At 38.6% G+C, this 26,419-nt stretch overlaps 1 protein-coding gene across 1 annotated transcript in view; it reads right to left on the minus strand.

Annotated features, from left to right (window-relative positions):
- Positions 1–1,060: 1,060 nt before the first annotated feature.
- Positions 1,061–26,419, minus strand: part of LOC6047623 (synaptic vesicle glycoprotein 2B) — a 34,245-nt gene continuing 8,886 nt past the window's right edge. The window contains exons 4-11 of the mRNA XM_001864623.2: positions 22,800–22,984; positions 12,003–12,187; positions 11,737–11,930; positions 8,369–8,579; positions 8,003–8,114; positions 7,613–7,772; positions 3,725–3,852; positions 1,061–1,184 (exon numbers count right to left, since the gene is read on the minus strand). Of these exons, the coding sequence (XP_001864658.2) occupies positions 1,129–1,184; positions 3,725–3,852; positions 7,613–7,772; positions 8,003–8,114; positions 8,369–8,579; positions 11,737–11,930; positions 12,003–12,187; positions 22,800–22,984 (1,231 nt within the window). The 3' untranslated portion in view covers positions 1,061–1,128. The remainder of the gene's footprint in view (positions 1,185–3,724; positions 3,853–7,612; positions 7,773–8,002; positions 8,115–8,368; positions 8,580–11,736; positions 11,931–12,002; positions 12,188–22,799; positions 22,985–26,419) is intronic.

Raw genomic sequence — 26,419 nt, forward strand, 5'->3', positions numbered from 1 at the left:
CTTGATACATTTTTACAGTTTTGCACCGTTCAAAGAAACTTTAAAATATCAATCTTCAATAAGATCAGTCCTTTATCTTAAAGATTTACGACTTTTCCTGGTCTGTGATTCCTAAAATTGAATATTTGTGATAAGATTTATTTGATTGAAAACATAAAAATAAATGTCATACAAATTATTCTTGATAATTGTGGTTTGGTTGAGTGTTTTAGCAGAATGCATTACTGTGAATATAAAGAGACGAGTTGTTCCTTTTAATTCCGCTATATATATAGCAAACACGATTTTTTTCAAACGTTAACAGTGATGAACTGGTCTGTGAAATAAAACAAAGTATTTAAAAGTAAGAGAATTAAAGTAGCATCATAAAATTAATTACTACTCAGATTTAATTCTTGTACTATCAATAAAATTTCTAAGCATTATAGTTCTAAACAAGCTCGAAACATTGCATCCATCAAGTCCAGTAGCAGTATACCAAGATGTCTCCTTTCGAGAGCCAAGTGTTTCGCAACCGTTCGTTCCTTTGTAAGAACTCAATTAAGCTTAATAACCTCTCCAGTGAGGCGCACACAGGAACCGAACGGTGCTGGTCCCTTATTTTGCAAATATCCTTCTGCGAGCGGACTTGAAAACCCGTAAAGGCAGGGCACCCCACGTGCAAAGGTAGCCTGTTAATTAGCATATTTCATGCTCATTTTGTTTCAAGTTCACTCAGAACTGAATGGCCGTCCCGTGTGTCTTAATTTCGGCACTCCCTATGAAATGTACCCAGTAAATAGCCAGGTTCGAACAGGCTTCGAGATTCCCCTCCCTGGAAATGTGATACAAACATGTCAGCGTTCATCGCCTTGATACTTTTCACTTGCTCACCCGGAAGGGCCTCCAAAATTGGATGTGGGAAGAAGATCTAAATTGAAGACGAAACAGGAGCTGTTATGCTCTTTAATGATAGGGAAGCAGCAGCTGGGTTGGATTAGATTGTATTACGTATTTCAGACTACAGCTGTAAGACGTACCTACACTGATTCAACTAGATAAATACAGTAGTTGTTTAGTAATGAATATTTAGAATTTTATTAGAAATTTTAAATAGAAACTCACTCAGTCATAAAAATTAAGTAAAAACTACTGCAGAGGCTTTTTCACTGTCCGTGGCAGAGTTGTTGATATAAGTGCTACCACTGAAAGAAAAAAAAATGTTGAAATTGAAAAATATTATTATTGTAGATCCAGCCTGGAAGACATGCCAACATAGAGTTGAATACACTGGTATTCAATTGAAATTAATTTCAGATCATTACACTACTCGACAAAACAAAACTTGTGTCAAGGGATTGACGATATCTCATCGGTTCCTCAGAGAAAAGGCATCCCCGAATCCGATGCAATCGTCAGAATTTGATTTTATGTCCACGCGGACTGACGAGAAGCTGGTAAATTTTTAACATAAAAAAATCGAACAATTAAAAAACTTGCGTCTCCTCCCAACTATATGAGCCATCTACAAAAATATGGAGGCGCCTGGTGCGTAGCCATTTCCTTTAAGCACAACGAAACAACCAATACAAATGTATAAAAAAGTTGTCAAGTTCAGGGGTCCACAGCTAGCATTTTTGTACGATTATAAAAATAAATATTAAAAGTTTAAAATTAAAATATTTGAAAAACCTTTTTTTTAAATATATTTGTTTACTAAAATTTTATGTTTCTCAAAGGTCTATGGGTACTTCGGGATGTCCATGGACATCCAAGGACTCCCTGGAGTTAAGATCTACGAGTCTACCGCCGTAACAAGCAAGAGGTCGTCGGATTTTGACCCCGGATCATGTGCGTATAGCACCAGTGGATATGGTAGACTACTATATGAATGTAATGGGATGTACATGGTCATTCAAGGACTCCCTGGAGTTAAGATCTACGAGTCTACCGCCGTAACAAACAAGAGGTCATCGGCTTTTGACCCCGGATCATGTGCGTATAGCATCAGTGGATATGGTAGACTACTATATAAATGTGTTGGGCTCCCTGGAGTTAAGATCTACGAGTCTACCGCCGTAACAAAAAAAAGGTCGCCGTTTAGCTAAAGTGGTAAGCAAGGACTTTTGTTCATCGTTCAAACTTAAATATTTCGATAACTTTACATCGATTGTAGATCTTAACTCCAGGGAGTCCTTGGATGACCATGTACATCCCATTACATTCATATAGTAGTCTACCATATCCACTGATGCTATACGCACATAATCCGGGGTCAAAATCCGACGACCTCTTGCTTGTTACGGCGGTAGACTCGTAGATCTTAACTCCAGGGAGTCCTTGGATGACCATGTACATCCCATTACATTCATATAGTAGTCTACCATATCCACTGATGCTATACGCACATGATTCGGGGTCAAAATCCGACGACCTCTTGCTTGTTACGGCGGTAGACTCATAGATCTTAACTCCAGGGAGTCCTTGGATGACCATGTACATCCCATTACATTCATATAGTAGTCTACCATATCCAAATCCGACGACCTCTTGCTTGTTACGGCGGTAGACTCATAGATCTTAACTCCAGGGAGTCCTTGGATGACCATGTACATCCCATTACATTCATATAGTAGTCTACCATATCCACTGATGCTATACGCACATAATCCGGGGTCAAAATCCGACGACCTCTTGCTTGTTACGGCGGTAGACTCATAGATCTTAAATCCAGGGAGTCCTTGGATGACCATGTACATCCCATTACATTCATATAGTAGTCTACCATATCCAAATCCGACGACCTCTTGCTTGTTACGGCGGTAGACTCATAGATCTTAACTCCAGGGAGTCCTTGGATGACCATGTACATCCCATTACATTCATATAGTAGTCTACCATATCCAAATCCGACGACCTCTTGCTTGTTACGGCGGTAGACTCATAGATCTTAACTCCAGGGAGTCCTTGAATGACCATGTACATCCCATTACATTCATATAGTAGTCTACCATATCCACTGATGCTATACGCACATAATCCGGGGTCAAAATCCGACGACCTCTTGCTTGTTACGGCGGTAGACTCATAGATCTTAACTCCAGGGAGTCCTTGAATGACCATGTACATCCCATTACATTCATATAGTAGTCTACCATATCCACTGGTGCTATACGCACATGATCCGGGGTCAAAATCCGACGACCTCTTGCTTGTTACGGCGGTAGACTCGTAGATCTTAACTCCAGGGAGTCCTTGGATGACCATGGACATCCCGAAGTACCCATAGACCTTTGAGAAACATAAAATTTTAGTAAACAAATATATTTAAAAAAGGTTTTCAAATATTTTAATTTTAAACTTTTAATATTTATTTTTATAATCGTACAAAAATGCTAGCTGTGGACCCCCGAACTTGACAACTTTTTATACATTTGTATTGGTTGTTTCCGTTGTGCTTAAAGGAAATGGCTATGCACCAGGCGCCTCCATATTTTTGTAGATGGCTCATATAGTTGGGAGGAGACGCAAGTTTTTTTTAAATTGTTCGATTTTTTTATGTTAAAAAATTTACCAGCTTCTCGTCAGTCCGCGTGGACATAAAATCAAATTCTGTCGATTGCATCGGATTCGGGGATGCCTTTTCTCTGAGGAACCGATGAGATATCGTCAATCCCTTGACACAAGTTTTGTTTTGTCGAGTAGTGTTATTCATGATTGTGCACTTCATACAAACAAAACCCACCTATGTGGATGCTTCCGATCATGAGGAACGGCGGCCAGCATCCCAGCGCCATCAGGTGCGGGAACAGCACGTTGCCGATGATGGATCCCGTCCGGCCAAACATCATCGTGAGTGAAACGACCATCGTTCTGCGTTAGATTGGGATAGAATATGCTTTAATATCAATTAATACCGTAATCTGGGGTGAATCGGGACTACAGTCTGAATAGGGACAGCCGTTTTTAGAGCACTTAAAGCTTTTAAATTTGGAAATGGATTTACACATTTTGTTGGTCTGAGTCTGCTCTATCCAAACAACCAGAAAAATCAAAATATTATGCTCCAACATGGTTAAAACTGCTGTCCCAATTCGCCCCATGTGTCCCGATTGACCCCAGTTTACGGTATCTAATTTATTCAGTGGAAACACAACATTTGGTACAGTCATTCCACATATGAAGCCTAACATTTCAAAAGGGCACATAACTTTTGTAAACATTAGTGTATTCCTTTCACTCAAATGACAGTTTACGTAAGGTATGAAAGGGACACAATCTTGGTCAAAAAAGTTATGTGCCCTAATGAAATGGCAAGCACGATATTTGGAAAAGGTTACAAAATGCCCATAAGTCACTATTGATTTTTTTCGATTTAGTAAAGTACATCAATAGTCATGCTTAAAAAACTGCTGTGTGTATGTGTGTGTGTGTGTGCAACCAATCAAACGGAACCACGCGGTCGCTTCTTACAAATTGAGTTGTTTCCATGTATTTTAGAATGTTTTACATTCTACACATGCAAATAACTCGCATAGGCATTTTGATGGTGTTAGCTCTGCCGAGCTTCGGTGACCCATTTCTACGCAGGCTAGCCGTGCGCGAGGTACCTCAGCTTGAATCGACAAGCCCCGCCCTGAAGAACGTTTGCATCAATCGGATTCAAACGTTATTTAGAACTTCCGAACCCTTGCCAAGTGGACAAAGGCCCAGCGCGTATATAGCTAGTAGTAACAGTATTCCTTATTCCAGTCATAGCTCACCAAGCAGCCGTGATGGCGTAGTGATTAGCAGTTTTGCTTACCAATACAAAGGACGGGGGATCGAACCCCACCCGAGCGACTTTGATTTTTTCGTTCATATTAAAGAATTTCAAGTATTTCTAAGTCTTAAACTTTCTCGTTGGGAGCAGATGGGCATCGAACCCAGGATCATTCGCAAAGCGAACACCGTAACCAGTCAGCCATGGCTGCTCCTTGTAAACACCTTACCGGTTTTGTCTTGAATGATGTGTATGTATGTCAGAATAAATGAAAGAATTGTGGTCTTATAAAAAGAACGAGCTCACCAGTCAACAAATTCTTCAAAACCAGCTTATCTTCAATCGTCTCCGTCAAACGGGGGCTGGTACCCGCTCAAAAAGGCCGGTTCCCGCTTGAGCTGCTTCCGCTTGTCACCGCTCCACTCGTTATCCGCTCCGTCGTCCTTCTTTTGTAGGATTTTTCCAAGCTTCTGTCGCTGCGGCAACTGAACCTCCTTGCTACAACTGCGTTCCACATTATCGGTGCCAGTAAACTAATCCATGGCCCTCGGCTCCGATTCCCTTTTGTTCGTTGGATGTTTACCTTGACAGGGACCGGTGATCGAGGACCGATAATTTTGCACTTCCCGGTCGAACCCACCATCCTGGTCTTTGAGGAATTCTCGACAGCTACCGCGTTCCATACCAGTTCCCCAACCGACCCGGAACGAGCCATGTCCTTGATTCAACCGCCCTTCTCCAGCACCATCAGCACCGCGTTCTATCAAGATTTTTAAATTTCTGCCAAAAACTATTCGTTTGAAACACGTAACTTCACAACTTTTCATCAAAAATTATTCAGTCATGCTTAAAAAACTGCTGCATATAAATTACACAATTTGCAAAAAGGGTGGTTTTGCATGAAAATCTGCCATATTATATATTTTTAGAAAGGTTCTGGAATGACCTTTCTTGTGGATTAAGAATTTTCAAGATCTGACTTATCTATCAAAAATTACAAGCAGTTTAAAAAATGGTCTGAATTTACATAACCTCAAATGGTCGGGTCTGATCGCCACGAAAAAGCCGTGTAGAGGGATGCCATTTTCCTCAAAGGCGGAGTCTGTATAGTCTTGACAAAAAGTCCGTAGGTAGTCTGTTTTTTACTCATCACTTATTTTTATTAGGACCTCTTAGGTGCTGCGATCACGTTAGCGGAGATCCATAAACAATGTGGACACTTTAGAGGAATTGGAATCACTCTATAAATGAAAGGAAGGCACCAACCACCAATTAACCAGGTGGGTTAATTAAAGTTTTTGAAGTTTAATTTTGAATCAAACAATAACACAGTGCGATTCTTAAAATACCCTTTTCCAAGCAATGTTGACAAAATCTGAATGAAAAATTTAAATCAGTCTAAGCCGTTTGACAAATTCTCATCACTTTTGCAGTTTTCCGTTATTAAAACAACATTTTCCGATACATCAACAATGGAGAGTTGCTTGCTCACTTTTATTTGAGCTATTTATTAATTTGGTACAGTCAAAAACACATTATAAAAGCTGTAATTCAAGATCAAAGTGCTGATAGGCCGATAATAGAAATAGGTTGAGAAAGGGTAGATTTACCCTATCTACACACAGAAATTATAACATTATTTAATGAAAAAGCACTTGTGGTCTTCTTTTATTGCTCTTATTTGACTTAATAGTGAACCACTCAAACCCCGATGGTTTGACACCAACTGTTGTCAAACGAACGGGGTCACTTTTTAGTTTGACACCCTCTTAACACAGAGCTTACACTTACTACCAAACGGTTGTTTTGATAGTGTGCGTAAGCACCGTGTAAAAAGTGACAGTTCGTCGCTTTTTAGTTTGACTTTGACCAACCAACAGCGTACAAACTAAAAAAGTGTCAAACGAAAAAATGATCAACCACCGGGGGTTGAGTGTATTTTCAATAATTTTTTTTTTGCCAATTAAATCGTATTCAAATAGGAGTTTTTTTTTCAAATCTTGAGTTTTATTAAAAGGTCCAATAAACAAAATTTTCAGTTTTTGTTTTGGGTGGTTTTAAAAACGTTCCCCTGACTAAAGGCGGTTTCAAAAACCCCCTAAAAGCAAAAATAAAATAAAGCCTGTATAAATGTTCATCATGAATTATTTTGGCGTCCCTACATCTCACCCGCTGTTTTGACCCAGTAGTCTATAATTATAAAAATGTTTGCTTGCCACAAGTTTTCAAGGCCCTTGATGAACGTTTTGAAAAGTTGAACTTTCAGCATTGTTTTTTTTTTGCGCTTGACGACGCTCGCAACTGAAATGCGTTGCACAATGAGCACTTTTTTTGGACGATAAAAAGTAGGCCATGCCAGAAGGACAGGAAAAGTAAGTTGTTGCAAAGTTGCAAACATAGGATTACTTCAGCATGAGTCGTTCATTTATACAACATGTTCAAAAACGAGTTTTTTTTGAAAACTATTTCAGTGGTTTTTACGTTTGTTAAGCATGTTATTTTATCAATGTCGCTCTTGTTTATGAAATTTAGGGTAAATTTTCAAAATAATCTATTGGTACGTTCGTTGGAAGAGCCGTCATTTGTTAGTGTGCGTGGAACTCGTATGAAATTGAAAAAAAAAATCGAGTGTGGCACTAAAATTTCAGTTCCAAGATGGTGGCAAAAACTCGTGCGAAACCAGCGCGAGTTTCTTAAAAAATCACTTTGACAGCTCTGAGTGCGACACTCAGTGCGGAACTAGCCCTCAAACGAACGTACCATAAGTGTAATGGGTCTTCAATGTAGAAAATTTAATCTAGAAATACAAAATTAATTTTGTTTATCTGTGAATGTGTGTGATCGTGTGGGTGTTCGAGAGTGCCAACATACCGCATTGACGTGGGAAACATGGCCACAACAGAACCGACCAGCCCCGTTGACGAGATGCTTGCGATGGTGATGTACGTCGCCGACAGCACCAGCACGACGGTCGAACTCTTGCTCCAGTACAGCAGCAAACCGCAACAGCCGGACGTGAACAGACCGTACACTGGGATGGCCCCGGCGGTTGATTATGGTCATTGTTTGGAGTACGAAGAGAGAAAGAGAGGGGAAATGGACAATATTTAAACTGCTCTGTCAACGTCAAGAGCTCATCTAGAGTGAAATTTTAAGACTGGTTGCGTAACCTTTACTTGTCACCCTGTTTGTCAGGTTTATATTATTCCAGGTGATGTAAACCATCGAGGTCCTACGGTAACTACTCCTGTGGTCACTTACCCAACAAATTCCGATTGCCAATGGCGTTAATCAGGACCGTTGTGACTAGGTAGGCTGCAACTCCGACGCATCCAATGATTAATGGATTCAGATAGATGTCCCCCTGTGTTGTCTGTGTGTTAAAATAGAGAGATGGGATGAGGTCATGCGAACTGAACGTAGTGTGGTCAAAGGCCAACTAGAAGCACTAGTATGGTTGGTTCCTTTTGGCAACATATAATATAATATTTCCAGAGTATTAATAAAGCTAGCTTTGTTCTACGATTAAGTACTTATGGTTAACTAGAATCCTAGGTAACTTGGTTTCCCTTCTTATTACTTTCATCCCAACCTTATGCACAACATGACCCATCCGATGTCCCTTACCGGTTGGCAGACCAGTTCCTCCGTATCCAGCGGGCTGGAAGGGGCCACGGCAACGTACGGGCGCTCCAGCTCCTGCAGGACGGCCGACTTGTTCACCTTGTAGGCCAGCATGTCGCACAGGGAGCCGTCGGTGGTGAAGGTCTTCGGATCCAGTTCGTACTCCTGGATGATGGTGAACAGCTGGGGAACCCACAACCGGAAGGTGTTTAAGCTGACGGAGGGAGTGGGAGAAGGGAAGAGAAGAGCAAGTTGGTCGCATTTAATCCAGGACTATCGGCAGCAGAGCATCAAGGTACAAATAGGCTGGGTTGCATTCATGTACGGTTTGGAACGGACACCGGCTCACGTGTGCTAGCAAATGAACTCTTAATTGAATGTAGAGCTGTTTAGAGTATTGTAAAGGAATCAAAGGATGCCATGGCAGCTGTTGATTTAAGTTGTGGTTTGATGAATTGGCTATGGAGTACAAGCAGTTTCCATGACCTGTAAGACTGAGCTTCATCATAATCATCATCAATTAGATTTTACACAGCTGTTAAAATATATTTAATCGATAGGTTTGGTTAGACTACTGTACACATCTAGAGATTTTTTGAAAAGGTTCTATAAGCTATTGTGTTTCATATGCTTATAGGACCTTTAAAAAAACACTCTGGAAATTATTTTCAATCGCAAATTCTAAAACGTCAAATGTATCAGGGTAATTCTCCGCCAACTCACACAGCAGTTGCCCCGACCCCTCTTCGATTTGCGTGAAACTTTGTCCTAAGGGGTAACTTTTGTCCCTGATCACGAATCCGAGGTCCGTTTTTTGATATCTCGTGACGGAGGGGCGGTACGACCCCTTCCATTTTTGCACATGCGAAAAAAGAGGTGTTTTTCAATAATTTGCAGCCTGAAACGGTGATGAGATAGAAATTTGGTGTCAAAGGGACTTTTATGTAAAATTAGACGCCCGATTTGATGGCGTAATCAGAATTCCGAAAAAACGTATTTTTCATCGAAAAAAACACTAAAAAAGTTTTAAAAATTCTCCCATTTTCCGTTACTCGACTGTAAAAATTTTTGAACATGTCATTTTATGGGAAATTTAATGTACTTTTCGAATCTACATTGTCCCAGAAGGGTCATTTTTTCATTTAGAACAAAATTTTTCATTTTAAAATTTCGTGTTTTTTCTAACTTTGCAGGGTTATTTTTTAGAGTGTAACAATGTTCTACAAAGTTGTAGAGCAGACAATTACAAAAATTTTGATATATATACATAAGGGGTTTACTTATAAACATCACGAGTTATCACGATTTTACGAAAAAAAGTTTTAAAAAAGTTGGTCGTCATCGATCATGGCCGTTCATGGTCACCCGCGACAGACACGGACGACGAAACAAAGAGAAACGCAAAAAGTAACTTTTTCAAAACTTTTTTCGTAAAATCGCGATAACTTGTGATGTTTATAAAAACCTTATGTCTATATATCAAAATTTTTGTAATTCTGCTCTACAACTTTGCAGAACATTGTTACACTCTAAAAATAACCCTGCAAGTTAAAAAACACGAAATTTTAAAATGAAAAATTTTTCTTGAAAAATTACCCTTCTGGGACAATGTAGATTCGAAAAGTACATTAAATTTCCCATAAAATGACATGTTCCAAAATTTTTTACAGTCGAGTAACGGAAAATGGGAGAATTTTTAAAACTTTTTTAGTGTTTTTTTCGATGAAAAATACGTTTTTTCGGAATTCTGATTACGCCATCAAATCGGGCGTCTAATTTTACATAAAACTAGTGCACATGTTAACCCAGTGATGAAAAAAATATTTTTGAAAAGCTGAGAAAATTCTCTATATTTTGCTTCTTCGGACTTTGTTGATACGACCCTTAGTTGCTGAGAAATTGCCATGCAAAGGTTTAAAAACAGGAAAATTGATGTTTTCTAAGTCTTTTCAATTTTCCTGTTTTTAAACCTATGCATTGCAATATCTCAGCAACTAAAGGTCGTATCAACAAAGTCCCAAGAAGCAAAATATAGAGAATTTTCTCAGCTTTTCAAAAATATTTTTTTTCAAAACTGGGCAAACATGTGCACTAATTTAAAAAATAAAAACTGCGACTATGTTCAAAAAGTCATTTTAAATATGGCTATAACTTGAAAACGGTGCACTTTATCAAAATTTCACTAATGTACTTTTAGATTGCAAATTTGATTTTACATCGAAAAATGAAGTTGAAAAATTTTTACGACCAAAATTTCGATTTTTTGAAAAAATCAGTATTGATAAAAAAATTTATAACTCGGTCAATGATTTTATGCACAACCTGGAGATTTCTGAAAAGTTGGCATTTTATGTCCTCTAAAATATATCAAAAAATAAAAAAAATAAAAATAGTGTTTTTTTGTAAAACAAATTTTAGTGATAAAAAGTTAAATAAAAAATCACCAAATTTTTTTTACCGTGTATTATTTTTTTCCAGTGTAGTCCATATCCATACCTACAACTTTGCCGAAGACACCAAATCGATCAAAAAAATCCTTCAAAAGGTACAGATTTTTGAATTTTCATACATCATTTTTGTATGGACATCTTCGAAATTTGTATGGAAAATTATATGGACAAACTAATGATGCAAAATGGCTTCTTTGGGAATACCGAAGGCATCAAAAAAGTTTCAGTCGGATTAAAAAATACCAAAATTAAAATTGAAGAAAAAAGACCGATTTCGTAGAGAATTGCTCAACTGTCTAACTTTCTGATCGTTTTTTTGAACTCCAAGTTGATTTACGGGTGCCACGATATCTCGAGATGGGATGGACTTGGCTGAAATTTTGGGTGAAGACTCCCAAGACATATCCCGTGTGCATGACGAAGCTCGATTTTAAAATTTTGAATTTTCAAAAAATACAAAAATCAAAAACTGACAATTTTTTATATGAAAAACAGAAAACTATTTTTATCTTTTTTTTTAAATAAGCTTTTTGAAAATCGGCCTTCATCATGCACACGGGACCGGTTTAACGAGTCTTCACCAAAATTTTGAGCCGATTTGGTCGAAGCAATGTTGAGATATCGTGGCACCCGTTTTCTGAAACTGCTAACTTCAAATAGCTATATCTCAGCAATGATACAACCAAATGTCTTAAATTTTTTTTTGTTAGTAGATGAAAATGTATATTTTAATGCCCTGAAAACAGATTTTGAAAAAATGTTAAATTGTGTGCTCACACCGACCTATGACATTTTTGCCGATTAACATGTATGTAACCCCTTAAGCAAAATTACAAACAATGTCTGCCTCTACGATTTTTCGTTTCTTCACTGTAAAAAAATCATGCGACCTTCACTGAAAAACGACTACCAGATGCTTACCCAAACAAAATTCCAAACTGAATGCTGTACGCCATCAAAGAATTCTTCAAATGAGTTTTGCCAAACATGGACTTCATCTGTTCCTGGAAGCTGCGCAATCCGGAAATTGTTGGTGCTTTTTGGGGCACCTCCTTTCGATCCTTTTGAATAGTTTCATCACTACTGATCGCGGTTTCGTCCACTAGCTCTTTGATCTGTTGATGGCCAGTACATCGGGGTCAATACAAATATTGAACGAAAAAAAAAAAAAAACGAATCCACCTTACCGGATAATCCCCACGGGAGCGCCCTGTGTTGAGTGCATACAGCGTCCGGAAGACGGCCATGGCCTGGTCGTTGCGACCCTTGGCCATCAGGAACTTGGGACTCTCCGGAAAGAACATGCAGCAGGCTCCACTGAGCAGACTGGGCAGACAGCAAACGGCCAAAAAGATTTGCCACGAGTGGATTGCTGGAAAAATAAAAAAGAGCATTTTGAAAAAAAAAAAATGAATCTCGTTTAGAAATAATGTATTCAAGCACCCCATCGTTATGTGGAAGCCTCAAACTAATACCCTGTTGAAATAAAACCTTAATTAAACGATTTTCTCCCAACTTCTTCAGCCGGAAAATTCTCAAATTGCATCCAATAAAATGGCCTCTGCTTCAATTTCATATCCCTATTTTTTGTTCTCCTCAAACTGAGCTGATGCATTGCAGCTTTCTTTTTTGTTCGGGACCTTTTTCCGACTCAACCCGGCCCTTTCCCCCAGAAGGGAGGCCCAACAGAAATGCACCAAAATGTTTCAATAAAATGGGCAGCCACTTCTCCTTTGGGTCATGCAACCTTTATTTTATTTTATTTTTATTTTTATTTATTTTGTTTTTTTTTTTTTTGAGAGAGTTAGGAGCAATGTCTGAATTGCTTGTAGATTTCCGTATTGAGAGGAAACTGGTTGTTTCGTTGGTTTAAATTTTATATGATAATTTCATTATTTTCAAGTTTTTTTTTTCGTCGTTGTCGAGCTATCTTGACGCACCGGACCGCAAGCCGCAAACCGGAAAACTCTGAAGATTGTTGTCACTCTGCATACGAAAGAAATTTAAAATACCGGTACATGGTCGACTACCGTAAACATTTGTAATTATAACTCGGAACTCCGGCAAAAAATCAACTAAGCTTCGGCACAATGCACAAAACTACCAAAAGGGTGACAAGGAAAACTGAATAATTGGGAAAATCTTATAAGATACCTCCCGATTCGATTCTTTAGGTAAAAATAAGTAACTGTGCAAATTTTGAGCCAAATCGACTAAGGTATAACCCGAGCAGGGGTAAATAACACGGGAATACCAAATTTTGGTATTACTTGGGCAAATAACAGCGACCAAAATGTGCCCTTGGTTGCCCAGTAATAGATGGTAAAATACCATGAAATCATACAAAATCTTGTATGTGTGGAACAATAATACAAAATGTTATTCCAAGGGTAAAATAATACCTCAAAATAATACCATTTCAATACCAAGTTGAGGTCTTCTGGATTTTGAACATTGCTTGAATACCAAAACTTGGTATTGCCATGGTTTATTTTTAGTATTCCGCCCTGGGAAAATCATATTTTGGTATTTCTGTGGTCTTTCACATACATGATTTTGGTATGATTTCATGGCATTTACCATCTATTACTGGGCAACCAAGAGCACATTATGGTCGCTGGTATTTGAACAAGTAATACCAAAATTTATTATTTCATACCATTTTTAGTGCAGCAGTTGCAGTTAGTGAAAAACGGAAATTATTCATATGCAACAGCCAAATCTACTCACCAGATGATTCCATGTTGTTATTAGTGATATTCTTCACCACCGAATGCATTTGTCATTGATGAACGGCCTGTGCTTGAAGTTCTTGAAGCTTCTGAAAAATAACAAGATTGAAAAATAAGTATTATTAAATGAAACTGAATTGAAATTCACAAAATTCATTAATCTGTCGATTGACTAGTTTTAAAGTTTTTGGTTATCCCGACTTAGAGATATTTCAACGTTTTTGAAAAATATTAGTGGGTATATCACAGTAATTTTAAAATCATCTTTAACATTTTGGGTTTCAAGTCATTTTAGCGCAAAATTAATTAACTCGTAAATTTTTTCAACAAATTTTCCATAGTTTCAGAGAAAATTGATGAAACCTTTCAATATTCAAATAATACCAAAATGTGCCATCCTGACTTAGAAAATTTTCCACAATTTCAAGTCATTTCTGTAGGGTGTATATCAAAAATGTTTAAAATCAAGTTTGAAATTTCCGGTTTTGAATGAAAGCATTCGCTTTGAGACATGATTTTGGCGCAAAATTAATGATTTTGTCAAAATTGGTCAAAATTTTCCCATAGTTTCAGAGGAATGTGATAAAACACTTAAATACCAAAATAATACCAAAATGTGCCATCCTGACTTAGAAAAATTTCCACAATTTCAAGTCATTTCTGTAGGGGGTAAATCAAAAATGTTTAAAATAAAGTTTGAAATTTCCGGTTTTGAATGAAAGCATTCGCTTTGAGACATGATTTTGGCGCAAAATTAATTATTTTGTCAAAATTGGTCAAATTTTCCATAGTTTCAGAGGAATTTGATAAAATACTGTAATACCAAAAGAATACCAAAATGTGGTGTTCGATCATTGACAAATTCTGCAATTTTGCAATATCAAAACAATACCTTAAATTGGTATGATACCACATTTTGCTCTTGCATAATCCTTAAGACAAATTTTATAGGGTCCAGGAATACCAAAATTTGGTATTGATACCAGAGAAAGGTATTATTACGCATTTCCCTTGTTATTTACCCATGCTCGGGAAGGGTCGCATTTTCTCGTAGGAGTTTGTATGAGGAAATTTGAAAAAATGTATGAGGAAGAGCAAGCATTTCACAATTCCACCAAAAGGTGACGTTAAATGTGTCGGATCAGTGATTTAAGCGAGTTATTAGCGATTTAAAGAACACGTTTTGCCTTCCTCACCTTACTGAGAAAAGGCTATAACATTACTCGAAAAATGAACTTCTATATTCGACCAAGTAGACCCACCTTCACGTATACCTATCGACACAGAATCAAATTCTGAGCAAATGTCTGTGCGTGTGTCTGGATGTGAGTCCGTGCACCGAAAAATATGCACTCGATTAACTCTGGACTGGCTGAACCGATTTGGACCGTTTTGGCCTCATTCGATCCGTCTTGGGATCTTATAAGAGTTAATATTATGAAGTTTTGTAAAGTACTTCAAAAGTTATACTAAAAAAACGATTTTAACAAAAGTCCGGAAGATTGTAAAAAGGGTGGTTTTTGTAAGAAAATTCGTCATGTTATACATTTTTAGAAAGGTATTTAAAATCATCAGAAGTTATTAGCACTTATGTGATATTTATACACATTTCACAGATATATATTTATTTATTTTTATTTTTTTTTTCCTTGGATGGCCCACCTCTTGCCCATACACATTATTTGTAGTATGGAAGGTTTACGAGCAGATATCTTTCGATAATTCTATTCCAGTGCTTGAGAGTATCCTTAAATCTTACTCGACTTCCGTGTATGCCCATCCGTTTCTCTCATTACATCACCTCAAGGCACTCATGCAATTCCTATGTTGAGTCTTTTATGTCACTTGCTGCTGCTTCCTTTTCTCCTATTTAGGGATTTGAGATCATTTGTTAACTCACATACATATGAGCACATAGGGTTAAAACCGCGCCCAGATTCGCGTTACTTTTGATCAAACTTTTTCATATGCGGCCCAAGGTAAATCCCATGCGATTTGTACCGGTAATGAAGATGGCCGGCCGTCATAACATGCTCTTCCTCACAGTACAATCGTGGGTACCTACTCCAGTGGTCTTCGTAAAACGAAAGTCTTGCAGTGCCTCTTGAACTCGTTGATGTTGCTGGTGAGCTTAGCTTCGTCGATATTCCGATTAAAATGATGTCCGGCTCTGTCATGCGACCCATCGATAGATGGGTAATCAAAATACCTTTCCAATGCGTCCAAAACATTGAAGATATGACAACCCTATCAAAAGTTATGAGCACTTAAGTGTAAATATAACACTTATCAGAGGCTGGATCTCAGATACTTTGATGAAAACGTTGTTCGGATTTATCATACGAACTATTGTTGGATGGGTTATCAAAAAACCTTACCGATGAGCCAAAAAGATTGAAGATCTGAAAACCCTATCAAAAGAAATGAGTAATGGAGCTTAATTTGTTAAACATGTTAAGGGGGAATGATGCAATTCTGAATGAAGATATTCACTAAATGAATGTGAGGAATAGGGATGCCAGATACACAGATTTGTCTGTGTTTCACAGACTTTTGTGCTTGTGTCAGACATTATTTGAGGTGAACAGACTTTTAAAAAACTTCATTAAATTAATATTTAGTAATCTTTTTTGTCGAAACTTATTTCGTTAGTCTTCAAATGCTTAAAAACGCAATTTCTGATGGATTTCAATGACTGTGAATTGATATATTTGAATTTTAGACAAATGCACAGACATACACAGACTTTTTTACAGACATTTTAAAAAACCAAGTGGCATCCCTGGTGAGGAAGGCACCAACCACCTAAAGGTGGATTAAGCAATGTTTTGTGTGAAAAGTTACTTACAGTTACTTATTTTTGTCTGAGGAATCATATCAGGAGGTATCACTGAGGTCGATTTTTGTTATTATCACCCTAATGGTCAACCAAGCAAAACGTGTGTTTGTTATTGTTTGCATTGCGTGCTTTATTTTATTGTTTATTCGAGGTTAAACATAAAAACGCGTTTTTCTCGCAACGTCAAAAAACGACGTGCGAGAAATTAGCACGACAAGGTCACTTTACATTGTTGAATAAACGACTAAATTATATATTTGACAAAAAAGTAAAAACATTCAATAAAATTAAAAATAAACATAACGCAGTATCAAAAGCACTTTAAAAAACAACAAAAGAATCAAAATTTGTTTTTTTGAACTTTTAAAAAAGTCCTGATTTGTTTACATAAAAGAGATAATTTTAATGTTTGAGGCATCCAGTTTTCAACTATGAGTTGCAATTTAAATTTTGTTTCCCTCACTAATTTCCTGCAATGAATAGCATGGGCGGTTGTCATGACAGCAATCAAATCGTCGAGGTTGCCGAGTGAAACCAAGTGAAGGAAATCGAGTGGATGCAATTTTATGCCCTCTCTTCTTTTGTGTGGCTGGCACCAAGGGTTCTACCGGGGGCCTGTTTCAATGGTTTTATTGCGAGCTTGGTACTTCCTCCAATTTTCGGCGCGGAAATCTGGTACCGTTGACGACCCAGAGAATGGATTGTGTGGGATGATATGCAGGTGCCATAAATGAAATTTATTGGTCCTTTCTGGCGGAGATGACGATCATTAAGGGTGGTCCAGCCAGAGCTTTTATTATCCGTTCTTAGTAGCACTTTGTTTTTTGAGGATGAGAACTCTTATTAAAGGCTCTATTGTTTTTGCTTGGTTAAGTCTAACACTGAAGGGTGTTTTCCTCGAAACTTAACAAAGCCACGCGTGGCAATATTTTGTTTCATAAGATTGAAGATTGATATTTCAGTTTTTGAATAATTGAAAATTAATTTTTTTTATTATAAAAAAAAAACAATTTTGTACCTAGTTTCCTTTTCCGTTCGGTAAAAATTTGATGACCGAGTCACTTAGCCTATTGGTAATGCTCCCGCCTCGTAAGCAGTAGATCGGGGTTCAAATCCCAGCTCGGACCAACACAATTGGTGATCCTTTCCCTTCTGGATTCGAATACTTAGTAAAGAAAAGGTACTGTATCATCACAAGCTGGACCTTATCACGACAACGGTTAAAAATATTAACATATGTTGGGTAAAAATTGCCACTTTATCCGTTTAGAAATTGGTTGCCTCAATACTCTTCAAGGGTGTTCCCCTTAGGAAAACTGAGAAAGATTTACCTTCCACTCAGCTCATAAAAAAAAGTTGGGTGATTTATTACTGAAGTAGGGTGCATAGCCGAAATTGGTAGGTATTTTCCATTTGAAATTCGCTTAGCTCTCTTACCAAATTCGGTGTAACATGCACTTGACCGAAATGGCTTTCCATAATAAATAGAGTCATTGGCTCTGCGTCTAAATTTATCCCAACTAGCAGTGGCAGGATTAATGATGAAATTAAGTTGATGGCTGGATGATTTGCTTACGTGTAAATCTAACTCGTAATTTAAAATGCATTGTTTAACTCATTGTTATCCGAGCATTCGTTGGTGAAGGTTGTCTGAATCAACATGACTCGTCGCGTCCCGGCGCAAAACGCCGGCAATATTGCCCTACCTGCAGCTCAAGCAGGCAAAAAAGTGGGAATTTCCAAAAGGAAGGTTGAGGCCTCAACTGATGGCCAAAAACGGGGATTTCCAAAAGGAAGGTGCTTTTGGAAGTGACATCGAACAGCAAAAAGACGAAAAAGAGCGACGGTACTGTACCGATGGATGAGGAGGAGGAGAACTCTTCGTCGCACGAGGAGCAGCTATTGAAGAACAACAAGTTTGCTGGACTGCCTGACGAGGACCAGGTAGCGGAAGCAAGGAGAATGAAGTGAAACAGCGAAAGGAGAAACTGCCTCCTTTTTATGTGCGGCAATCAGCAGCAACGATCGACTTTCGAGCGGGGCTGGTTGAACTCATCAAGTCTGGGAAAGTCCAAGGCAACATTCGTCTGTGTCAGGACGGATTTAAGGTGCTGGTGCAATCCAGGCAGCACTATCAACTGGTCAAGGATTACTTGACCGAAAACGAGGCAGTACTTTACCCATGATGTCGTCATGGATAAGCCGTACAAAATCGTCGTCAGAGGTCTGTACGACATGCCAGTGGAGGAATTAGCTGCCGAGCTAAAAGTTTTGAAACTGGATGTGTTGGCCGTGCACAAAATGAGACGCAACAAAGACATCAAGTACCGTGACCAGCTCTACCTGCTGCATTTGGCTAAGGGATCGACGACGCTTCCTGAGCTGAAGGCAATTCGAGCGGTTTTCAACATTATCGTGTCGTGGGAGCGATACCGACCAGTGCATCGTGACGTCACACAATGCTTCAACTGCCTGGGTTTCGGGCACGGAGGTAAGAACTGCCACCTGAAGCGTCGTTGCGCCAAATGTGGTACCGATGCGCACATCACATCCCAGTGCATCCAAGATTCGCTGGTGAAGTGCCTCAACTGCAACGGTGAGCACTCGTCAACCGACCGAAAGTGCCCCAAGAGAGCTGAGTTCGTGAAAATTCGGCAGCAAGCATCGACGAAGAATCAGCCTCAGCGTCGTAGAACTCCTCCAGCCCTGGTGGAGCAAAATTTTCCACCTCTTCAACCGCGACGCCAGGTCCCGAACTTGGCACCGTTGCCGTTGGATCCCAGGAAGAGAGCTGAGATGAATCATCCACGGCCGGGTTCCAGCCAGGAGCCGAGACCGCCACCACCGGGCTTCAGCCAGGAGCCAAGACCAACCCAGAACCAGCAGTTGAGGAAAATGGTAATGATCTTTACACCTCAACCGAACTCCTCAATATTTTCAAACAGATGTCCGCTGCACTGCGTGGATGCAAAACCAAGACCCAGCAGATTGAAGTGCTGACCTCGTTCGTCATCCAGTATGGATCGTAGGTCCCTCAAGCTGCTGAATTGGAACGCTTGCTCCATTAGGAGGAAGAATTTAGAGCTGGTGGATTTTCTTCGCGAGAAGGAGATCGACGTAGCTGCCATCACGGAAACTCATCTGAAGCCCGGTGAAAAAGTTTATCTGCAAAACTACAAGATCGCGACGCAGCTCGACAGGACCACCTCTGGAGGAGGAGGTGTGCTTGTCGCTGTTCATCGTGATCTCAAGCCACGCCGGCTGCCACACTTCAAGCTGGACATCATCGAGGCCGTTGGGGTGGAAATTCCCACTTCGGTTGGCCCAGTACTCTTCATTGCTGCATACTGCCCACGTCAGGTGAATTCCAGAGATGGTTCAGCAGCAAAACTGAAGAGCGATATCCAGAAGCTGACACGGCGGAGCGCAAAGTACATCATCGCTGGTGACCTCAACGCGAAGCATGAAGTTTGGGGCAACAGCAGGAGGAATCGGAACGGGTGATTCTGCACAACGATCTGCAAAACGGATACTACAACGTTGTGAGTCCGGATCGTCCAACGAGGGTGGCTCGGTCTGGGAATCACTCAATCATCGACTTCTTCATTACCAATATGGCTGAGAACGTGGCTCATCCTGAGGTGTTTGAAGAGTTGAGTTCTGATCACTATCCGGTGGTTGTGGAGGTTGGAGCTTCCGTTACTCCGCAGCGGCAACCAACCCGGAAAGATTACCACAACGTTGACTGGCAGCAGTTTCAGCAAGTGGTAGACAGCAACATCGACTATGATCAACACCCGAAACTTCTGCCGATATTGATCGTTCGCTGGAGGTGATCCAGCAGGCTATCAACCAAGCAGAGGCTGCCAACGTTCGGGAGGTTCCTGTTAATTTTAAGGTAACTGATATTGACGTAGATACTAAACACTTGATTAGACTTAGGAATGTTTATAGGAGACAATATCAACGGACTGGGGACTATGACAAAAGATTTCAGTGAACAATTTGAACAAAATCATACAAGACCGACTTGACAATATCAGAAATCAAGAATTTTCAAAACATGTAAGCCAGCTTGGGAATTATTCAAAACCATTTTGGAAACTTTCAAAAGTTCTTAAAAACAAACCAAAGCCTATTCCTCCTCTTATTGTTGAGGATTCTCCTTTGATTACATCCGAGGAAAAGGCAAATGCACTTGGGCTTCATTTTGTTAGTTCACATAATCTTGGCGCTTCCATGACCAGCCGTAAAGAAACATCAGTTGCCAATAGTATTTCAACAATCAATGACTCTACCTTTGAATTTCCTGCAGATTCCCATGTTTCTGGTGAGGAAGTCAAAGTTGCAGTAAAACAAATGAAAAATATGAAAGCTCCTGGCTTTGATAACATTTTTAATCTGGTGTTGAAAAAACAGAGTGATCAGTTCTTTCAACATCTAGCCAATATTTTCAATAAATGTTTGCAACTTGGTTACTTCCCCACCAATTGGAAGCTGGGCAAAGTCATACCAATTTTGAAGCCTCAAAAGATCCAACATCGCCAACAAGTTATCGTCCCATTAGTCTTTTGAGTAGTCTGTCCAAACTCTTTGAGAAGGTCATCTATTCAAGGCTTTTGGATTTTACCAACGATAATAATATAATTTTGAACGAGCAGTTTGGCTTCCGAAAGGGACATAATACTGCTCATCAGCTTACGAGAGTAAAATCATCAAGCAGAACAAGCTTGAGTCTAAATCAACTGCTATGGCTTTGTTGGATGTTGAGAAGGCTTTTGACAATGTTTGGCATGATGGTTTGATACATAAACTGTATTTATACGGTTTTCCAATGTATCTTATCAAAATTATCCAGCACTATCTTTCGGAGAGATCGTTCAAGGTTTTTCTGAATGGGATTGCTTCTGGATTATTCAACATTGATGCTGGGGTTCCCCAAGGAAGTATTCTTGGCCCACTTCTGTACAATATTTTTACATCTGATTTGCCTACTCTTCCTGGTAATGGTGTGTTGTCACTTTTTGCTGATGACACTGCCGTTATTTATAAGGGTAAAATAACCAGATATTTAGTTGGCCTTCAGAAGGGTCTTGACGTTCTTTCCGAATACTTTGGCGACTGGAAAATTCGCATAAATGCAGCCAAAACTCAAACCATCATTTTCCACTTTCCAAATCGGCCCGATTTGTCCCAAAGGATGATGTTTTGATTAAAATGAATGATGTTTCAATACCCTGGTCAAAGGAAGTTGTCTATTTAGGTCTCATACTTGACTCGAAACTATTGTTTCGGCAGCATGTAGACAAAATATTGAACAAGTGCAGCATTCTCATCAGGTGTTTGTATCCTTTAATTAACAGAAAATCAAAGCTATCTTTGAAAAATAAGTTAGCAGTTTACAAACAAATAATTTACCCCGTTATTGAGTATGCAGTACCTGTTTGGGAGTGTTGCGCTAGAACTCATAAATTGAAGCTCCAGCGTGTCCAAAACAAGGTACTCAAAATGGTTTTGAATGTTCCTGGCTGGACAAGATCAAGTGAGGTTCATGAATTAGCAGAAGTTAAAGTGTTGGATCAGAAGATTCAAGAAAAATGTTTGAAATTCAGGGAAAAATGTGCTATTTCTGAATACCCCTTGATTCAAGGATTGGTTTAGTTTATTGTAAGTTTAAGTTAGTTTTAGGTTAGGTTATGTTTTCTTAACATTTTTTTCCTCATTGTACCTAGTGTTACAAAAATGATAAATCATATACTTTTAAAGTTATAAAAATGAACAGTGTTTAAATCACGAAAAGCAAACTAAAGCTGAAGAGCCGCAGCTGACCACTTATTATGTAAACCAAATGTAATTATTATAAGAAAGATTCAATAAAGTATATTTAATTCAAAAAAAAAAATTGCATTGTTTAACTCCGTTCACAACGATACCTACATAAAGTCTGCTAGATGAATCTAGTAGGCAAAAACACAATGGTCCTTTGGGAGTCAAGTAACTGTAAGCTGCCCACCATTGAAAAAACGGCTAATATCCACTTTCGGCAAAAACGAGATATTAGCACCAGGTAGTAGAGGACGTTCCAACGCATCTTCTGGAACTTGAATTTTACTGAAATAGTGTCTAGACTTGGCTGCCGATGCGAAAAACCAAACGGCTAATATGCCACTCTTATGGAAAATTACCTTGACGGAGATTTTGTGTCAAACACTAAAACGCGTTTTTCTCGGAATACTTGATTTGGCATAATAGCCGAATTTTCAATTACGGGCAGTAAGTAAAGTACTTGTTTGAGAGTAGCTTCCCCCGGAAGTCACGCTATCTGGCATTCCGACAGAGTTGGCACCACAATTCCGGGGCTCGTCCGGAGACTAATTCAACATGAAAGCACTAAAATTCTCTTGGCGACTCACCCAGCTTGCCGTCGAGCAGCGTAAAGTCCCAGCCGGCCTGCGGAATGATGGCCCAGGCCAGCGAGGGCAGCAGCACGTTCGCGATGCTGTAGAAAATCCCGACCGTCATCATGACCCGGGACCGGTGCTGCAGGCTGTGGAACTCGGACAGATACGCCATCAGAACCGCGAACGGGCCGCAAATGCTGTGAAAATGGAAAAGTTGTAGCGTGTGTGAGCAGTGAAAATGCGATGCATTTGGGAAAGAGTTTTGGGACAGGGCAATTGGGCACATTATATATTATCTAGATTACTTTTCTTAAACAATTATTGCGCCATGGCATTCCTATGTTCGTAGGACCTTTTAAAAAATTAAGCGAGGTATAATCAATTGAACTTTTAACATTTCGTTGCTATAGTCCAAATTTGGCTCTAATACCCTGCACTTGTGGAACGACTCAGGTTCGTCCACCGCTCTTGGGCAGTTCATTTCCATCAGCAGACCGCGGAAAATAGCTCTGTGTGAATGACGGATGTGCATATCACCACTTCAACCGTCGCGAGCTGGTTTCTTCAATTAGAATGCAAAACAGAAGGCTAAGGGACGTTTCCGGGTTGAGGCAGTGGCGAACAAGTGCGTCGAGTAAAATAGTCAATTGTTTTTTTAGTAAGGCCGATGCAAATATTTTTAAAAGTTTTTGTCCCTCGGCTCTGGGCGGAGTCGAGGGGGGGGGGGGGCAAAAAAATAAAAAAATATAAATATTAAAATAACATGCCATAGTTTCAACATTTGCATGGAAAAAGTGTTTTAAAATGTATTTTACACTAGTTCAGTTGTTTTGCAATAAAAGTTTTCAAAAAATGTAAAATTTGACGAAAACAAAAATTTTAGCGAAAAAAAACTTTAAATAAAATTTGTACCAGCCTAATGAGGTTTGAAAGTGTAAATCAAAAGAAATTTAGATTATTATATTTGATTTTTTGATGACCGATTCCTGAAGTTATACTGTAGATCAATTAGGGTTTAACCCTTTTCCTTCAAAATAGGGTTTACGGGAGGGAGAGTGGAGAGACTTGATCCCAAGCCTGTATCTCGTCAGCATGTGGGTAAAACAATTAGCTTTGTTCTAGAAAGTTGTGCGAAATTGAGTAAAACTCATTGTAGAAAACAAAGAAAAATGAAAAAATGTTAAGATTGAGTAACACACATTTTTCTAAAAAGTGCTGCAAAAAACTTCCAAGAGATCTTTTTTCTTTGTTTTGATAAGTATAGAAAACACTCAAACATTATCCAAAAAAATATTTTTTATGCAAGAATTGTTTGATAAACATATCAACTCCAAAACCCTTTTGCATTTGATGTTAAATTTATAGTCATACTATTTTTACAATCAATTATTTAAAAAAGTGCGTTTAGGGAGACTTGATCCCTGCATTTTACAGTCACTGGAATCAGCCTCAAGATTAAATAATTGGGCTGGGTTTTCGTACATAGTTTCCTTTAGTATAGTTGTACATAACTTACTGCAGTTTGTGCCATTTTTCAAAAGTTTTGTAAACAAAAATTACCAGCTTTTGTAAACATGCCTAATTTTTGTCTCAAAAAGAAAATTTTAAGTTTTTAAATATTTTGCATGCTAAACTTGTTATATTTTGAACACAAACGTACATGTTTAATGTGACATTGCTGTAACGTATAGAAAATTAAAAGTTTGGATGAATAAGAAAAATTTTGCTTAAGATTTCTTCAAAATGTTGCAAGGGGGATCAAATTACCCCCAACATTTTGAAAATGCCGGTTTAAAATTTTTGTTTGAAACGCTTGGCATGATTCAAAGAGTTTTTCTGATGAAATACTCTTAGCAGCCAAACATAGTCGAATGTTTAAGCTTTCAATTCATGCAAAAAGATCATAGTTTTGTGAGAAATTGACAGAGTTATGTGCGATACAAAAAAAGGGGATCAAGTCTCCCCACTCTCCCCTAACTGTTACTATATTTTTCTAGTTTCTTTAGTCTAGTGCTTCAATTTGCATTAATCAATTATAAGAAGAATTACACACTATTGAACTACCTATATACATAAAGAAGTAGGGGAAGAGGGGGTAATATGCACCCCCGGGGCAAAATGCACCTCCAGCTTTTCTCGCAATTGTGAAGAATTTTCAGGGGACAAAAACATAGAAATTAGAAGCTTAACATTGCAAAACCATGTTGGAAAAAATTTAGCATCGTAGTTACAGTTTTCCCTTAGGGGGCGCATTCTACCCCCTCTTCCCCTAATTTAAAATTGATTCACTGTTTTGATTTCTGAGTAATTTTCTCATTCATTTTTCGCAACAAAGTAAATCAAAGCATAATTTTGGACAAAACAAAATATATAACATTTTTAAATTGACATCAAAAGAAGAAAATTTTAGTTAGAAAAATGGCTGAAAATGTATTTTGTCCTACACATTGATACAATAAATATTTTTAAAAAATCTCTAAATCTCTTAAAATATGAGCTTTTTGCTTTCCTTTGCAATTTATAGATTTTAAAAATGGTTTAAAAGGGATATTCGATACCTCTTTTTTTGACTAATATTCCATAAAAAAATGTGTAAAAATGTGAACCTGATGAATATTCATCAAAAACTGATAAAAATTCATCATTTTCTGGGGTAAAATTCATATTTTTTTTAAGCCACAAAATCTGTCACCATTTCCTGATGAATATTACCATCATTTTTTTTCTGTGTAAAGTTATAATTAACTAGTTTCATACTTTTAGACATTTTCCTATAACGCTTTCGCTTTTATTTTGCCTTCCCCAAATCACCAAAACCCCGGGTACTTAGTCAAATGATTGAGCGATCTGCCTTTCAAGCAGACGATCAGGGATCGAATCCCGCTCGGTCACCTAGTCACCGATTTTTCGGTGACACCCAGAACCCCCTGCTCCCTCTGGGAGCAACAGATACTCGGTAATTAATTACCACACACACATGACGCTCCTCCCACTACAACAACTAGCGGTGGGTGAGTCACCAAACCCATTGAAGAGATCAGTGAAATTCTTCCTCACTATTTAGGTAAAGCTTGTCAATATTGATTCAACGACCATTGATTCAGTACGTCACTGAATATGCCAAAGGGCAGCGATTTTCCAGTTTCAGTTTCGAATAAACTGGCAATAATTCAACACACATCTGACTTGGACGCTTGGACAATCTGAGGAGGATTCTACTTCGTATGTGGGCTGTCACTTTTTGCTATTGAAGTGTTCTTTCGGTCGGATTAGCTAATCTCAAATCGGAAAAGCCCATTCTTGGTGATAACTTCTCAACTGTAGTTTACACAAAGTACGACTTTTGGAGGAGATGTCTTTCTTTATTAATCGCTGGGATCGATTCCAGGTGAATTTCGGGGTTCTGTTTTGCACACTTTGTTTATGATTCGCACAAATTGCTTGTTTTCTCCGAATTAAATTGAATGGCGAACAGTGGATCACAACAATAACAGACTTGACAATTTGATTCTTCTCAGAAATCCTTTTCGAGCACTGACTTGTTAACGAAGCAACTTGTTTGTTTATTACTTCATTCATTCATTATGCTATGGCTTTAAAAGGCACCATGACCGGTCGGCCATTTGGTGGCC

This window comes from Culex quinquefasciatus, chromosome 1, assembly GCF_015732765.1.
Source record: "Culex quinquefasciatus strain JHB chromosome 1, VPISU_Cqui_1.0_pri_paternal, whole genome shotgun sequence".
NCBI lineage: Eukaryota > Metazoa > Arthropoda > Insecta > Diptera > Culicidae > Culex > Culex quinquefasciatus.